The sequence below is a fragment of the Neodiprion virginianus genome, chromosome 4 (assembly GCF_021901495.1).
Source record: "Neodiprion virginianus isolate iyNeoVirg1 chromosome 4, iyNeoVirg1.1, whole genome shotgun sequence".
NCBI classification, from domain to species: domain Eukaryota; kingdom Metazoa; phylum Arthropoda; class Insecta; order Hymenoptera; family Diprionidae; genus Neodiprion; species Neodiprion virginianus.
In genome coordinates, this window is record NC_060880.1 from 2,721,342 (window position 1) to 2,737,451 (window position 16,110).

At 39.7% G+C, this 16,110-nt stretch overlaps 2 protein-coding genes across 5 annotated transcripts; one reads left to right on the top strand and one right to left on the bottom strand.

Annotated features, from left to right (window-relative positions):
• The first annotated feature begins 737 nt into the window (after positions 1-737).
• Positions 738-3,460, top strand: LOC124303391 (KICSTOR complex protein kaptin-like). Of its 2 annotated transcripts, none has more exons than XM_046760532.1 (7): positions 738-1,088; positions 1,198-1,466; positions 1,532-1,698; positions 1,852-2,024; positions 2,109-2,190; positions 2,260-2,551; positions 2,734-3,460. In XM_046760532.1, the coding sequence occupies exons 1-7, from the start codon at positions 881-883 to the stop codon at positions 2,806-2,808; spliced, it is 1,266 nt and encodes a 421-aa protein (XP_046616488.1). In that variant the 5' UTR covers positions 738-880; the 3' UTR covers positions 2,809-3,460. The 2 variants fall into 2 exon arrangements, with proteins under 2 accessions (XP_046616488.1, XP_046616489.1); XM_046760533.1 differs by having other exon boundaries at positions 813-846.
• Positions 3,461-5,022: 1,562 nt separating this feature from the next.
• On the bottom strand, positions 5,023-15,496 carry LOC124303390 (protein pellino). 3 transcript variants are annotated; one of them, XM_046760528.1, is made up of 7 exons: positions 14,697-15,496; positions 9,122-9,379; positions 7,510-7,741; positions 7,161-7,373; positions 6,737-7,024; positions 6,293-6,627; positions 5,023-5,994 (listed from the first exon to the last, which is right to left on the bottom strand). In XM_046760528.1, the coding sequence occupies exons 1-7, from the start codon at positions 14,705-14,707 to the stop codon at positions 5,868-5,870; spliced, it is 1,464 nt and encodes a 487-aa protein (XP_046616484.1). In that variant the 5' UTR covers positions 14,708-15,496; the 3' UTR covers positions 5,023-5,867. The 3 variants fall into 3 exon arrangements, with proteins under 3 accessions (XP_046616484.1, XP_046616485.1, XP_046616487.1); XM_046760529.1 differs by lacking the exon at positions 14,697-15,496 and adding an exon at positions 14,331-14,350; XM_046760531.1 differs by lacking the exon at positions 9,122-9,379 and having other exon boundaries at positions 14,697-15,495.
• Between the last annotated feature and the right edge of the window lie 614 nt (positions 15,497-16,110).

Here is a 16,110-nt window from a genome sequence, read left to right on the forward strand (position 1 = left end):
CTGAATTCATAATAGACTACCACCCGTATTCGTTGTCCCTCCCTTATCTCAAGAATAAAGGACGCCTTGATGAAGGCTTCCTTGAATCACAGAGGCGTCCTCGTTTCATAGCCACAACTTGGCTCTCCCTTCCAGGAGGAAGACATGTTTAGGGATATGTGATTGCTTGTGGTGGTCAAACTGCTGATCGAAGCGCCTCTCGACTATATTTAAATCTAACTTGAACCGCTTAGCTCTCATTGTCAAGTTGCGTCGGTGATGAGAGTGTATAACCTCAAAGAAGTTAACCTGTAGACTGGCTGTGGTCCGCGTCATACGGGTCATAAGTGCATAGACGTCAAGCGCAAGCGGAAGCGCTGGCTACATGAAACGAAACAGCCAATCGCAATGCCGAAGGTTTCCTCAAGGCAGCTCGAGACCTGCCTTGAAAGAAGGAGGCCAATAAGGCTCCTTATTCTGTCGAGGAAGGTCTATGAAACGTGAAATGAGGAACAAGGAATCCTTGTTCCTCAAGGAAGGACTATGAATACGGGTGTACGTCGACTACGTAGCTGTACGTAGCTACTTCACTACCTTCACCAGTGCTAAAAACTCTCTAGTACAAAGACAGAGCTAGTCACGAACTTGGTTGCGCAAAAGAGATAAAAAATAATTGGCAGCACTGGGAGCTAATATCGGAACGCACCATAAGAATCCTAAGGATCCAGTGGATCCAACGGTGACCGAGTGACACATGTCACACAATGAGATGACATGTCAATGTGAGAATCTGTAGAAATGGAAAGACGTGAACATCGGATGTGCGGTCGAGCAGAGGCCAAGGGGGGATGAACTCTGGTTTTTGCTGTAAATTCACGATTGTACAATTACAAATAAAACCATGGACAATTTGACGGACGCGCATTGGTTTCCTTTAACATCGCAAGGGAATATTTATTCCATGACAAAGTTATGTTCGGCTATTGGTTCGGATAAAATATTAGTCGCATCTTTGAAAAGGAAAATTTACTCTTGCGAGTATAACCGAACACCGAAATATCGTCACTTGAGACCTTTGGTCAAAGAACTACTCTTCACCTACATTCCCAGTTTGTATATGATGATTGTTGTTTCTAGCCTAGTGAAACCGAGATTGGCTCATCAACGTCAAGTGTACATTGAGCATGCTTCTTCTCTAATTGATTTGTATTTCAACAGATGGGGCAGAGATTATCTCCATAGACGCTTACAACAAATCTGAAAAAGGAGACGAGTTTGTAATTGGAATTACAATAATGAAGACTAGTAATGACGCTACGGTTGAGAGATATTTAAATATTTACACGGAAGGCGAGGGTGATGGAGAATGCGATGAGAATAGCACCATAGAAACTGTGGCACAGAATTGTCTCATGGTTGAACTGTCTTACACCCCGTATCATCTGTATCACACGACTATGCCCAGTGGCAGACATTCTGTACGAGAGGTAAATTTCCTTGAGAGTAAAAATAAATTCATTTTGAAATGTGACAAATTTTTTCATACTTGCAGGTGGTCTGGTTATTGTCAGGGAGTGACTACAATATCCACATGATTAGAGAAGACGAGGGAAGTCACGATTACGCTGAATCCTCTCTTGAAAAACATTTTCCTGAATTAGAAAATTTAGAAGCTATAGCAACATGGATCGACATATATTATTACAATAACCAAACAAGGTATTGACAGCCACCACTTCTAAAAGATTTTTAATAACAATCGCTACCTTTCTCCCTGGTATTGTTTCACATTCATTCGTTTATGCAATTACAATTTCCCCAAGGACTTGCATCAAGTTGTATAAAAAGTACACTGGTAAACTGTTGTTGCAGAAGAGTAACAGCTGTGGGTTGTGAATGTGGTTTGGTAAAAGTCAGTTTGGTTGATGTAGAAAATATAAACATCATTAAAAACTGGACACTGAGATATGACAAACCTGTATCAAGTGTCCGTATTTTTTGCAATGAAAATGTTGTACCTAAACCTAAATTTCTGGGAGGAGATGGTAAACATTTCTCTTTTCTCTTGACACATTAATGCATAACCTGACGTAATTAGTATGTGCTTGCAATAACAAGTCGTATTACAGAAACTGATACTGACGAGCGACATGAGGAACCAGCTCTAAACGTTCTCGTCGTTAATACAGTTCATGCCTCAGTTGTCTTCATGTAAGTGACATTTGTAATTAGGCACTTCGTCAAGTCCTGATGAAAATTCTAATAGTATCATAACAACAGGGACATTTTATACAATGATATGGAAAAGGATGTTAAATTAGCTGGTAGCGACTCATCGGATTGTGTACTGTGCTCTTGTATCGCTGACATAAATATGGATGGCAAAAATGAAATTCTACTTGGAACATATAATCAAGAAATATTGGTTTATACGCTTGTCGATGACGCGTGGGAATTCAAAGAAAGAAGATTATTCGACGCACTTGTACATTCGATGGCCTACCTCGACCTCACCGGAGATGGAATGAAAGAGCTGGCTGTGCTGACGCAGAGGGGCGTTCATGTTTTACAGGTGTCTACCCAAATATTACAAATTCATAATAATCCTGTACAAATTTGTACTGACGATACGCATGTTTCAGAGTTACTGTGTATAAAGAGAATATCCTATATTCTCTTTACATTGAGAATATTTTTTTTGTGTGTATACCATGTAAGTTACACTATAAAAAAATATCAATTTTCTTTTCACAGCACGATCCAGGGGAAGTTGAGAAAACGGTCATGCAACGTTTTAGGAAATATCTCGCCTTAAGAAGTTTAACATAATTGTAGCAGCATATTTATTCAAAATCGCGAATAAATGCTCCTTATTTTACACCCGACTCGAATGTAATATGCCGTACAATGTGGTAAGTTACATGTATTATAATCATTCTGTATCAATATACAATTATGGACAATCGCAATGCCACTCTTTGGTTTCCGTACGATTTGTTATTAATAATTGTTGTAATTACCGTTGAATAGACGAAGAAAGTACTTTATTAAAGTACTTAAATTAAATCTACAATCATATAAATATTCTTAATAATATAATTTACTATAGGTATGTAATATGTATAATAGTTATAAAGTTTGGATGTTGCGTGGTATTCTGTTGTTACCTTTACGTGCATGTACACACTTATTTTTATATGTATAAATATTTAATACGCAAATATCCGCATGTTACCGCGAAAGCAAGTCTGGACTGAATATATGTTGTTTTATTTTATGATTTAGAAACGCATTATTACAACAAAAAGAGATTCAACTATACTCGGCAAACAATAATAGAATTTTCGTTACCCGTTATAATTTTGTACCAAACATTGATATCTTATTTGCACGAAATTAGCAAATCCAAATATTCACAAGTAGGATGTTAAAGAAATTACTTCCGTACCAACTTAGAAGTACCCGTAAATTTATGACGTCATTGTGGCAGAAAAATGGTTTCAGTTCGAAGTGATTTTGATATTGAAAAATAATTTCTTCTCTGTGCCTATGCGGTAGGCAAGCGGACTGCAATTGGAGTCCGAACATGTTTGTAATTTATAATAAAAATTTCAATATGATACACCAGCCAATTATTCTATCTTATACAGGTATTCACTTATCATATTGTACGCCGATATCCATCATTAAAAAATAACGTAAGGTAATAGTAAAAACGCTGGTATTCTTGTTTACGAAACCTCAGCAGTAACTAGAGTCGCGGGTATTACACGACGCAAGCGATAATATATCCCTATGCTCTAATAACTAAGTTCAACTAAGAAACGTATCAAAAACATATACTGACGGCGGTTTGTATTCTTTTTTTTTTTCTTCTTTCTATTATTTCCAACATTTTGGATAAAACGTATGAACCCCAATCCGTGCTGCCATCAGGAATAGAGAACTCATCAAGATAAATTAATAATGAATGACATTCCCCCAATTATTAACAAATTTGATCTAATAAAGATCTTTCAGTTCACATAAAATTTTCTTTGATAAAGCCCGTCGTTATTTATGAAAAACTGTTCAACTGTTGAATAAAATTCACGATCTTGAACAGGGCTTTTGTTGTTTATGTGGATTTGACGGCAGCACTCGCCATTAGTCTTGCTCCGTGGAATAAATATACATATTACTTTTAAATATAACTATACAACTTGGCTAAATAATTAATGCTAGTGTCCATTTTCATAAATGCTAGCCAAAGCATATTTCTAATTGAGATTGAATCTACGTGAGAAATTAAGTTTCCTACACGATTTGTATAAAAAAATATTTTTGTTATTTCTTTCCTTTTTTCCCCTTATTTACTTACCAATTTATTCATGTGATTTAATTTTTTTGTTCACTTTTCTTCAAGCAGATAATTTGAATATATTTATGTTATCTTAATTATGGAACTGGACATTAGCCCCATTCGCTTATTACAGGGTTTTTGGGCCCCTGCCACACGGATATTCGAATATCTCCGTAAATCTTGCGATTTTTCAGCATTTTGGTCAGTTATAGAATTTTCGAAAAATTCACCACCGTATGGCAGAGACGGATAAACAGTCTTGTTGTTCTACTATACAATTTATCACGCTTAAATATTTCTTCGGCCGCATCAATTAAATCGATAATTTATCGTCGTATCCTAACGTTTACCGTATTTCACGTAATATGTATACCTCTATGGCATACGATTCACTCATTTCCGAATACTTTCATTATTCCTGTCATTACCACGCACTCGCGTTCCTTACCTCCCTCTTTTCACCGTAGTTTTAAATACAATTACCATCTTGATACGCGGCCAATATTTGCAAACATACTCGTGGACATGACTCAAGTTTTCAATATTTTCAACACGCAATATTTTCATCATCTCGACCCAAATTTCAACTATCTTAGAGAATGTTCAATTGATATTACAACACGCTGCACAATTCATGTAAAAAAAACCTTTATGGAAAAAATAAAAAAATAAAATAAAATAAACGGAAAACTAAACACATGTCGATCGTATAAATTTATCGAAAAATTTTTACGTCCTTGACAGTCCAGTTCCCGACAGAATTGATACTTGAAGCCAATTGATTTCAGCCTTGCATCTGATTACGTTATAATAAACAAGAATTCTCGGATGAATGTTTGGATATGTCAGATCACCAAAATACAATAATTTAGGTAATATAGCTTTGAAGCGATATGCCTAGTGGAAGGGCTGACAGGAAACAAACATAAACAGTTACCTGATTCGTAATACTTATGAAAATGATCCGTAAGAACTTTTCCTGTAATTTTTTTATACCGCGCATACTTAAGGCCGTTAATGTTTTATTTTAACACTCATATGAACATTAAACTGGAAGATAAAGACAACTTTTTGGACCTGAGAGCAAGTGAGAGTACATATTTAATTGTTATTTGCAGCCCAAATACGTGGGTTTCTTTTCCAGTATTGAGCTGCCTGATTTTCCCATAATAAAAAGCTGCTTATGCAGATTCCGCGTAAGAGCAAGTATATAGGTACTCCCACTGTATTCGGGGACGAAAAAGTCACTTTGTACGCTATGAAAATCCGTAAGAGTCCATCAAACTTGAAAGTAATGGGACTGCATACGCGTGAACAGTAAAACTAATCTGCACCCGAGACTATTTGCATCACATTCTTCCATTCTTCGTGCCAGAAAAGATCGACGTTAAATAAAAATTGTAACTGCAGTCTTCAAATTCATATGCAACATCGATGATCGAGAGCAATGTAGGAATTCCAATAACAGTGCGAGTTGTGATCTCGTCGATTTATCGTTTCGAATGATGAAAAACAACGTTTAAAGATTCATATCCAACGACAGAATTTAATCCACATTGTCTTGGAAGATGAGCTTGACATACCCGGGTGTTCCTTCCAAGGGTACCGCGCAAAACGGGCATACCGCGTCGAATCCGTTTGTCCCGTGCGGTATCGCGACGTGTGCCCAGTACCTAAGAAACGGTCTTTGTTCATTTAAAGCTTCGATGATACACCACAAATTGTATATATACATGTCGTCAGATCGAATTAATAATTCCTGATACGTACAATGTCGATTGACTTATTATCGACGCGATATGATGATGACGATCATGATATTAATAATAACATTGTAGACAGCACAATAACAGTAGCGATATTGGATATCAGAATAACATTGCGAAGTGGTGCGTATTGAAATATCATTGCCATTGATACATACTGGATTGATGCCCGTTCAAGTGAAGAAACAAACATGTGAAAACTCACTTGACAGTCTTCTCAGTAGCCATGTGACCGCAGGGGCTGAAGGCATAAGTCGGTGGTCCGCTGTCGACGTAAAATGCCGGCTCTATGCCCATGCAGAGTTTAACAATGGGACCTGCGACGAGGCACATGGGGCACCTTCGCGTCACCTTGTCTTTTTCCTGACCCCAGTCATGGTGTCCCTGCACGTGACCGCACTTCAAATAGACGTACGGTTGATGCTGCTGTGCCGAATCCGTCGCAGCCTTGCGAGGTATCACGAGGGTGTTCAGTCCTACCGGGCATTGCGGTCGTCCCGCGTTTATCGCATCGACCAACTCTTCCAAGTCGTGCTTTGTCTATTCGAAGGTTCGGGAGGAATTGGTCGATTTCAGGCACATACAGTAATACCTACTACGATACTGGTATCGCTGCAAAGCGGTAATATCATCATAATACGATACCAACCGGCGATTTGGCGAGTCCCTCGGCTGATCTCCAGAGCAACGTAGCCCCGCACAAGTCAATAAGTGTACCGTCCTGAAGCTCGTTGTTCTCATCCTCGACGACGGAACCCTTTTGCTGGGCACTCCGGCTCTCACGAAGTGAAAAAACCCCACCGCCTACACTGACCTCCCGCCAAAGTCCGCACTCGGCCTCGCCGCCGCAAAACTGACCTCTCGGATGCATGATCAATACACCGTTTGTCGTTAGTCCGTCTATCTCACGATTCTCCTGCCACTTTGTCGCCTTCTCCTGGGGTGTGCAACGAATGGAGAAAACCGTAGACCAGTTATTAAGGTTGGGGGAGGGCGGGTTGGAGGGGGGGAGCCGGAGAAGGAGCCTAATTACGGACACATTAATGCTCCAACTGGTTCGGGTGTGAACCTACCCCTAGAAATATATTTCTCGAACTGTCGAATCCAGCGGCGTATATCCTCGCGGTTCGCGGGTCCGTCCGATCGGCAAGAATTCTACAAGCGAACCTGCTGATTGTGCTCTGGGCTACGCGACCCTCGCTGCTCGGGGCCGATCCGCCCTCTGCACCACCTGGACAAGTGTCCATTACTACGAAGTCTATCGGCGTCTCGGAGGACCTGCCTATCTGTAGTGTTAGAGGAGAATAAGTTATGTAGTTACAGTACCGCTGTACACCTATTTCTTGTATAATAAAGTGGTTTGCGTGCATTTCACGTTACGATTATAATACCTATAGCTAAAATTGTTGAACAAACTCTCACCTGAAACATATCCGTATCCTCGTCCTCGTTATACTCAACAATGACGGCCTGTGTCCTGGTCAGCGTGTACGATATCGAATGCTGGGTTGTGTCGAGTATGGCCTTTGAACTGTGCGGTGTTTTAACAACGTAGTGTTTGCTCCGCTTAACACCACTCGCCGTCTGCCTTTTGACCAGAACAAATTTGCTGCGTCTACGGCCACGATCACCAGGTGGAAGAAATCCATTGTATCTGCGTTTAACAATTTCATACAATTTACAATGATGCACACGCGCATCCGCATACACAACAATCACCGTGATGCGCTTGGATTTTTCCGTTAGCAGTGTGCGGCACGTGTATGTTTTAGCCTACGTTAAATTCAACAATTTTCACCTCGGGTTTGATTACTACAAAATTTTCGCTTTGGAGGATAAGCGATAGATAATTTCGATGGGGAGGAGGTAAAATCCGAAAGTTATCTAAAAATTCGGAATACCTCGCAAGCCTGACGGTGAGCTCTTGTTTATCGGTTATTTTACTTTCAACGGAAATATCCTCCGGGACATTTCAACGGGGCGATAAGCGGCTGCAGTGCAGCCTGAAACCCAAGTGGCCTATACAGACGATTGTTCGAAACTATATACAGCGAACCCGTATACGCGTGTGTATATATATATATATATATATATATATATATATATATATATATATATATCTATGTATGTACATGTGCATGTATACATAAGGTGTAAGTTTCAGGGCACTGAGTTACCGCACTGCGACTTGGCGCCTAGCCAACCTGAGATTATAGATCCACCGACTTCGCCTACCGTTTGTTGCCGTTGCATTCCTGACATAAAGAACGCTCGAATAGCTAAACCGTATGCTATATACATTGTTTTTCGATAACTATGTACTACACGACAAGGAAAACCTATTTGTGATGAATTCTCGTCACGTTATGTATATATAATGCGATCAGTAAAAATTTTCGTCTGAAATTCATCATCCGGTAGTGTCAATGTATCGTATTTTTTAAATAACGGGGTTCAAGTTTGCAACGTCAATGTAAAACGATGCGTGTTTAAGAAAAATTGTTATTTCGAAGACTACCATTATCTATATTTCATTATCGCTCGTAAAGAAAAACTTATGCAGCATAATTTGGAAACTCTGAGTCGTTCAAAGTCATTATAAAATTAAAATACAGCGATTTTTGTTACAGTATTTCTTTGCGTCAATGTTACTAATTTCAGGCCCATTTTAAATATAGGTATAATTTCCTCTTCGCATTATTTATTGTATATGTATATGTATATGAAGCTGAAGCTGGTAGCCAGAGTTAGCAACCAAACATGTTAAAATTTTTGGAAATAGAAAAGGGCAGTACAGTTTCATCTTCACAATTCTGTAAAAGTATTTGCGGTTCAAGGTATTTCACAAAACTTGGATTTTCTGATTTTATTGGGTACATTATTCGAATGAACATTAGAACGTTTTACTGCTAATTTTGCTATTTTTTTTTTTTTTTTAACATAGCTTAGAAAGGTCATCTTTTCCCAGAATCGTTCTTTTAACCCGAGCAAACTTTTTAGGGGTTGCCGATAATACCTTGTAATTCCAACTTACCCAAGAATGACGAGTTCTCCGTACTTTACGGGTGGCTTGGCTTTGTCGTGATGATGCTGCCCGTGGTGACCGTGGCCGTGGGCATGAGAATGTGGATGGGGATGAGGGTGAGGATGGGACTGAGGGTGCGGATGATGATGGGGTTGGTGAGCGTGGCCGACATGGGGATGACTGTGTTTCAGGTGCGGACTGTGCGGTTGGCCAACTGCTTCGCCCTCTTCAACGAGAAGCGGGCTTTCGCTGCTTCCGCCATCCGATCTGAAACACAATTCGTGTAAATATGATACCCACGTACGATCGAGATTGCAAAACGTGTACGGTTAGTTGGATTCGTGCAATTACACATTCAGCCCTGCTCTTCGTCGTCCAGTGCATACAAGTATAGTACGCATACGTATAATATCACATTGTGCACATCGCTACACGATGACGCAATGCTTCCTGGCCTATATACGTCACTATATTATACAAGGAAAGAAAAAACGACACGGACGCGTGTTAGCCTTCCGCGAACCGTGCAAACTGTATAATAATAACAAGTGCAGCCAAGGATTTTTGCGCCGAAGAAATGCCGTATAAATCCGTTTACACCCTTCGGGTCAGTAAGCCGTAATGGAATTCTAATCGCATGTGAAGCCGCAGGGGAGAAAAGAAAATTTACTCGAGCCACTTGAACGTATTATACGCGCGAAGGACTCGTATTGTACATCATCATAACATAACACGAATAGCTATTTTAAAATGGTCTTCCAAGTTACGTCTTCCATTTCCTATACTAATGTCCAAAACAATTTGACATTCTCCGAGATTAGTGACTGATGTAAATTGTATACCTATATAGTTACCATAATTGACGATCGTGAGGTGAACGATAATTTAACGAGCTTGAAATCAGTAACGTTATCGTAACGAAATACCGAGGAAAAAATCAGTATAAGTTCTTAATGTTACAATAATTTTCAAGGAACTAATATTTCGAAATATGCATGTGCGTTTTGTTTTATTACGATTTACCGAATTTCAGATAATTCCAAAGTTGCGAAATGACGGTTCTCCCCGTTTTTCCTCAGCATGAATCGTTACGATAACGTTACTGACTTCAATCCGACGAATTTCAATGAGGATGAAGTTAGTAAGGTTACAGTAACGATGCATGTTTAGGAAAAATCGTTATCTCGGATATTTATGATTGTATGAAATTTAATAAACCATGATAAGCAAAACATACCTACTCGTATATTTCGTTACGTTAACGCTACTAACTTCGGCCTCGTGAATTTCTACGGTCTCTCCAAGGATTTACGGTCGACGGCGTGAGCCACGTGCGTTGCCGAAACACAGCCGCGAAAAACACCTGTTGACGCAGAACGAGGGCGAGGGTAAAAATATAGGTATACATTTAAGAAGAACCTAAAATATAACACTGCGTACCATTGTATATTGTTCGTGAATGACGAGAGTCGGATCAACGGTGAAAAGTACCTTGTTGTGCGTGAAAGAAAATATTTCCATATTGCACGAGCATGTAAAAATTTATCATACTGAAGTTAGTAATGTTATCGTAAAGATTCAATCTGAGGAAAAAATCGTAACCATAATCAAACAAAATTAACAAGTGTCAAATAAAGAAATTAGTGATTTATTCGCCGATGTTTCATTACGATAACGTTACTAACTTCAACGTCGTCAAAATTCTCGTTCGCATCAACTTGAGTGGAGGGAAAATAAGAATGGAAGGCGCTGATAATAAATGAAGTTGATCCATCATTGCGCAGATAGCCGTGAAATATAAAGGAAAAATAGTATATTGTGTAACGAGGAAGCAAACTTGGTTCTTTCGGGCCAAGCGAAAGTTTTCAATATGAGTCGTAAGTGAGCCGAAGACAAATGTTGCAAATACGCGAGGCAAAAAGACAGTCGCCTCCTTGTTGCACACGATTCTCTATATCACGCGAGATGTTACGCGTTTTTTCACGAAGTACGAAATTGAGGTTAGGGTCGCGTGATGTCAGATTTGTTCGCGACGGCGCATGCGCGGAGTGCGGAAAATATCACTTTCAACACTCCCAGGATTTAAAAGTGATTTTTTCAGTACTCCGCGCATGCGCATTCGCAGAATTACTCAAGCGTCATAAAAACGGGTACTTTCCTATACGAAAAACCGCGTAAATCATGCTCGCGTTCTATAAAAATATATTTAAATAGAGACAAAGCCCTGCGCAGCGCGTTATTCGTATTATCATATAAGGTGTACTTATATCGGATCTGACGATGAGATGAGACGCGTCTGCGACTGCAGAACGACCACTATAATTAGCCGGGGTAACCGATGACCCGCATTTCCGCCCATTGCCGGGCAAACCGAGATAGATGAACGTACGGACGGACGGATCAGCGGGTGCACGGATAAGTGGACTTAAGATTTCAAACTCCGAGACGGTTTTCTCACGGCAAGAGGAATTAACTCAGATCGGTTATAATTTTCGTAAATTTTTGTCACATCGTACAAAAAAAGATGATTTGAACAATGATACATACGTATGAGTATTTTGCTCCGAAAATATTCAAGTGCAATGTCCAAATTCTTTTTCCCGATTGTGAGTATATAAAGTATTACGCTGCAAAATGTGTAATGTTTGTACGACGTTTAAGAGCCGAAGTAAACGCGGTAAAGAAGCTACTCCCTCCGACTGCAGTTACAACGAGAAGCAAAGATTAATTCTTATCGTTAATGTTCGTTTCGGAGAAGTTTTGTTATTAACGTATCACGCGAGGAGAAATTCCCGATCCTCGATCCTGCGAAGAAGGAATAATTGTAGAAATAACCCACAGCCACACGACACTTTCAAAGTACTTGTCGGGTTGCTTTAATTTTTATACGGTTTCCTGGTACTGGATATGTGTGTAATACGTTCAACGAATAGGTTACAATATTCTTTCTACACCAATGTACAGTGTGATCGTTTTCGATTGAAAAACACGTGAGTATACATTAGGGTGATCCTTATTTAGGGTGATGATGATTTTTTTTAGACCACCCCCCAAATCAACTATAAATAATTCAAAAACAATTTCCTAATGCTTTCAGATTTTTATATCAATTCTAACCCGTGCCTGTAAATGGATGGATATCACCATTTAAAATACACCTGTTTCAGATACATTCTCAGCATATAATTTATTCTAAGAGTCACGATGTTCGAATCAATCTGCAATTACGAAGATTTAGTGAGTATTGTTGCTACTGTCTGAGAAAAAATTCACATCATCATACCAACCAATCTCGACGAATTGCACACCCTAGAAATTTGGCTTTTTCTTTTTATTTATACGAAACGCAATTGTCTATATTACCTGGTATGATGTGAATTTTTTCTCAGATAGTATCAATAATGCTCATTAGTGCCTCACATTCATGGATTTTTTCGAACATTATTACTCTTACAGTAAAATATATACTAAGAATGTGTCCGAAACACGTCTATTTTAAATTGGGAAATCCTTCCTCTTACAGACACGGGTTACAGTTGATATAAAAATCTGAAAAAAATTGTGCATTGTTTTTGAATTATTTATAGTTGATTTGGTGGGATGATCCGGAATAGATTCGTCAACATTCTAAATGAGGACCATCCTAGTATGCATACCTATATGCGTAACGGTATGCCGATCAGGTTCAATTACCGAAAACCCTCGCTGACAAGCAGCGCGAAGCTCGTCAAAAGTGGATTGCCAATCCACACGATACAAAACTAAACGCAACCCTTTTCATACGTATACACTTCTGTCAGCTGTGCATGAAAAGGGAAGAATTATATTTAGGCCTATTCGGTACTGCAGCGTTTCACGGCTCTGTATATCGAAAAACAAAATCACGAGGTTGAAGTTTCTAACGTTACCCTAACGAAATGTTAAAGAGTGGGCGGGGGGGGGATCACTATTTTGCAAGTTTATATTGACTTTGAAGCAGTAAAGTTTTCGAAATATGAATATGATTCGTACTGAAATAACGATTTTTTCGAAATGTAAATGATTACAATAACGTTTACTAACTTCAGCTCCATGCAAAGTTCACCTTCTGAACTCAGGACTTGTGCTAATGATAATCGACTGATTTACGCCGAACTTGCGGTTTGTTTCAGACGATCGGTTCTGCAAGTAAAATCGTACGTGCACAGAGCATGAAAACGCTCGTTCGCCCTTGAGAACAACTCGCTCGGAAACATTCAAATATTTACAAATCTAACATTATATAGATAAAAGGTCGAGTCAGAGCATACTTCTTGTTGTTGGGCAAACAGACCCCGACCTTCATTGTCCTACAGTAATTCGGGTTCAAGGCATAATCGCAAATGAGTACGCAATTAATTACGAGCAAAGAACTAAAAGTTCCTGCAGTTTATCATGTTTAGGAGAAAAATCTCGTTACTTCGCAAATTTAGGATTATTTAAAATTTAGTCATCCGTGATAAACCAAACATACTCATATATTTCGAAAAGTCTGGTCTTTGAAAGTCATTCGGCAATTGCGCGATAATGATTTTTTTCCCTGATGTTCTGTTACGTTAACGTTACTAACTTCAGCCTTGTGAAAAATCACTATTTTGAAATTTTACAGTCACTTTCAAAGCTGTCAAGTTTTTGAAGTAATAACATATTTATTCTTATTATGGTTTACCGCAATTCAGATATATTTCTAAAATACTTCGAAACTTGAATCGTTATATTAACGTTACTAACTTCAGCTGCACAACAATCATCAATTTATACTCCGTTTAGTTTCCCCCTCGATAGTTTGATGGAACAAAAAATGAACAGTACCGCAGTTACTTCTCAGTCGAACGATTTTTCTTCACATTAAATCCAACCAACGCCATTGAGTCTTTATCGCAAAAAATGAACAATAAAAACCAACCTGGAGGCGGTGTACATTATTATACATTTCGCGTTTGCAGCTTTGTGACAAAAATTTCCTTCGATGTATTCAAGATTTTAGGAATGTCGGGTAGCGTAAAAATATAAATTGATCATGGCTACGCTGATGTACTTGTGTCAATATTGATGCTGTGCTTGCTCCCGTCTGCAAAATGCATGTGGAAAGCTATACGGAATAAACAAGACCTCAAAGCTTCGGGAAAATATTTAACAAGAACAGTGTATAAAGAACAAACGAATGCTCTTGAAAATTAATTTCTTTTTACCAACATACCCCATTTATTTTTTCACATTCAATGAATCGACACGTTCGATGATTCAGGAACCGGACGAATGACGTATGTAATGACTTTAGTGTTGAACTCTGTTTGAGTTTATGTTAGGTTATGTTTTTTGTTCTGTAATTACAGCAGCGGTGTGCGAAAAGTCGATGAGTGGATAGTTTGACGTTTGAAGGGTGAAAAGACGTGTCGAAACAAGTTAGGCGCAATCGAGACCGATACGCGCAACACAGACACGGCCTCAGGAAATTTCAATATAAAAACTGTGATTGAAGTCAATGTAAGTATACGCACGTCGTGCATGACGTGCATGCAAAGTAGAAAGTGATTAATGAAAAGTATTAATATATTTTCGTTACCTTATCACCATCGCAGGTTCCGCGTTTGAGCCAATTTTGCTGCCTCGTTCGGCACACGTAACGGGGGCCACTTTGATAACGTTTACGTTTGAAGAAAACTTGCACGAGTTCTTGAGGGAAACAAAAGGACAAAGATAGGATAGGGAGAGTGAAAGAGAATGGGTTACTGTGTGTGTGGTTGCGTACGTGGGAGAGAGTGAGAAAGGGGGGAAGAGAGAGAGAGAGCGAGAGGAGAGAGCGAGAACGAGCAGGGTGGATGAACGGCGGGGAAGGGAAGAGAGAAATGAAAACAATGCGATTACACAGAAAAAAAAAAACTCGGATCGAGGACGACGAGTGTGATCCACTCGAGTTGTCAAACTGTAATCGAAGGTTGTTTTCACTGGATAAAATGGGCGGCGTTGGACTCTTCGGACGCCCTCAAACTGTCCTGATCCATGATTTCAGAATTTCAAGTCCAGCCACCGACGACGGCTCGACTCGGCGCACGAAACGGGGAGCGGGACACGGGTAATAGTCAGTCTGTCGGTAAACTCGTTGAAAACGTTCAATCTATGTACCTTCACTTGTTACTGGATCACCGTCACTTTGTGACACTCTTCAAGAATCGTACACTCTTATGGACGTGAGGTCCGTTCTGTGCCCGTGTGTAACACAACACGAGCTAGTGTTTTCATCGGGGATTAACAATCACGGGGCATGGCGACTGGTGCTGTAGTACCGTTCTACGCGATAGCAATATCTTCTCGGACAAACTCGGGACGCTCCGTGATCGGGACGCTCGAAACTCGTCTCGCTGCCGTCTCCCTCCCCCCCCCCCCCCCCCATCGCCCCAACCGCCCTAAACCCCCCCTCCTTTTGCCCTGCCACATGTGCGCGCGCAAAGTTTACCAGCTGACCTCATCAGCCACGAACTAACGAGTTTTTAGACACGAAATGTCGACGAGCGTTGCGTTGCGAGCGTTCGCAGAACGTCCGTCATTCAACTGAGGATTATAATTAATGATCAGGATCGTTTCGATGGTCTCTAATAGAAATTGACTTAACTTTACAGAGGTTGATTATAAAAGACCTAACCTTGGCGTGACGATTATAATCCAAATAACTTTGCGGTTCCTGATTGATAGAAATTATCTTCTATGCTTGTATGTACACAGGAGTTAACTGTTTTATCATCGAGGTCCGTAGAGTTACATGGATTATAAGCTTCACGCCAGAGTTAGGTCTTTTATAATCAGCCTCTCTAAAGTTTAGTGAATCTTATTAGAGGCCAACGACTTTAATCCTGATAGCGTAATGCAATGTAACAGTTGTCGCGTTGCCAATCATAGTGTCCTCTTCTGAACCGCGCGGTGAACTAGAATCCTCTATTCCTGTTTCCTCTTTGCGACTTTTTCGTCCTACTGTCCCACAG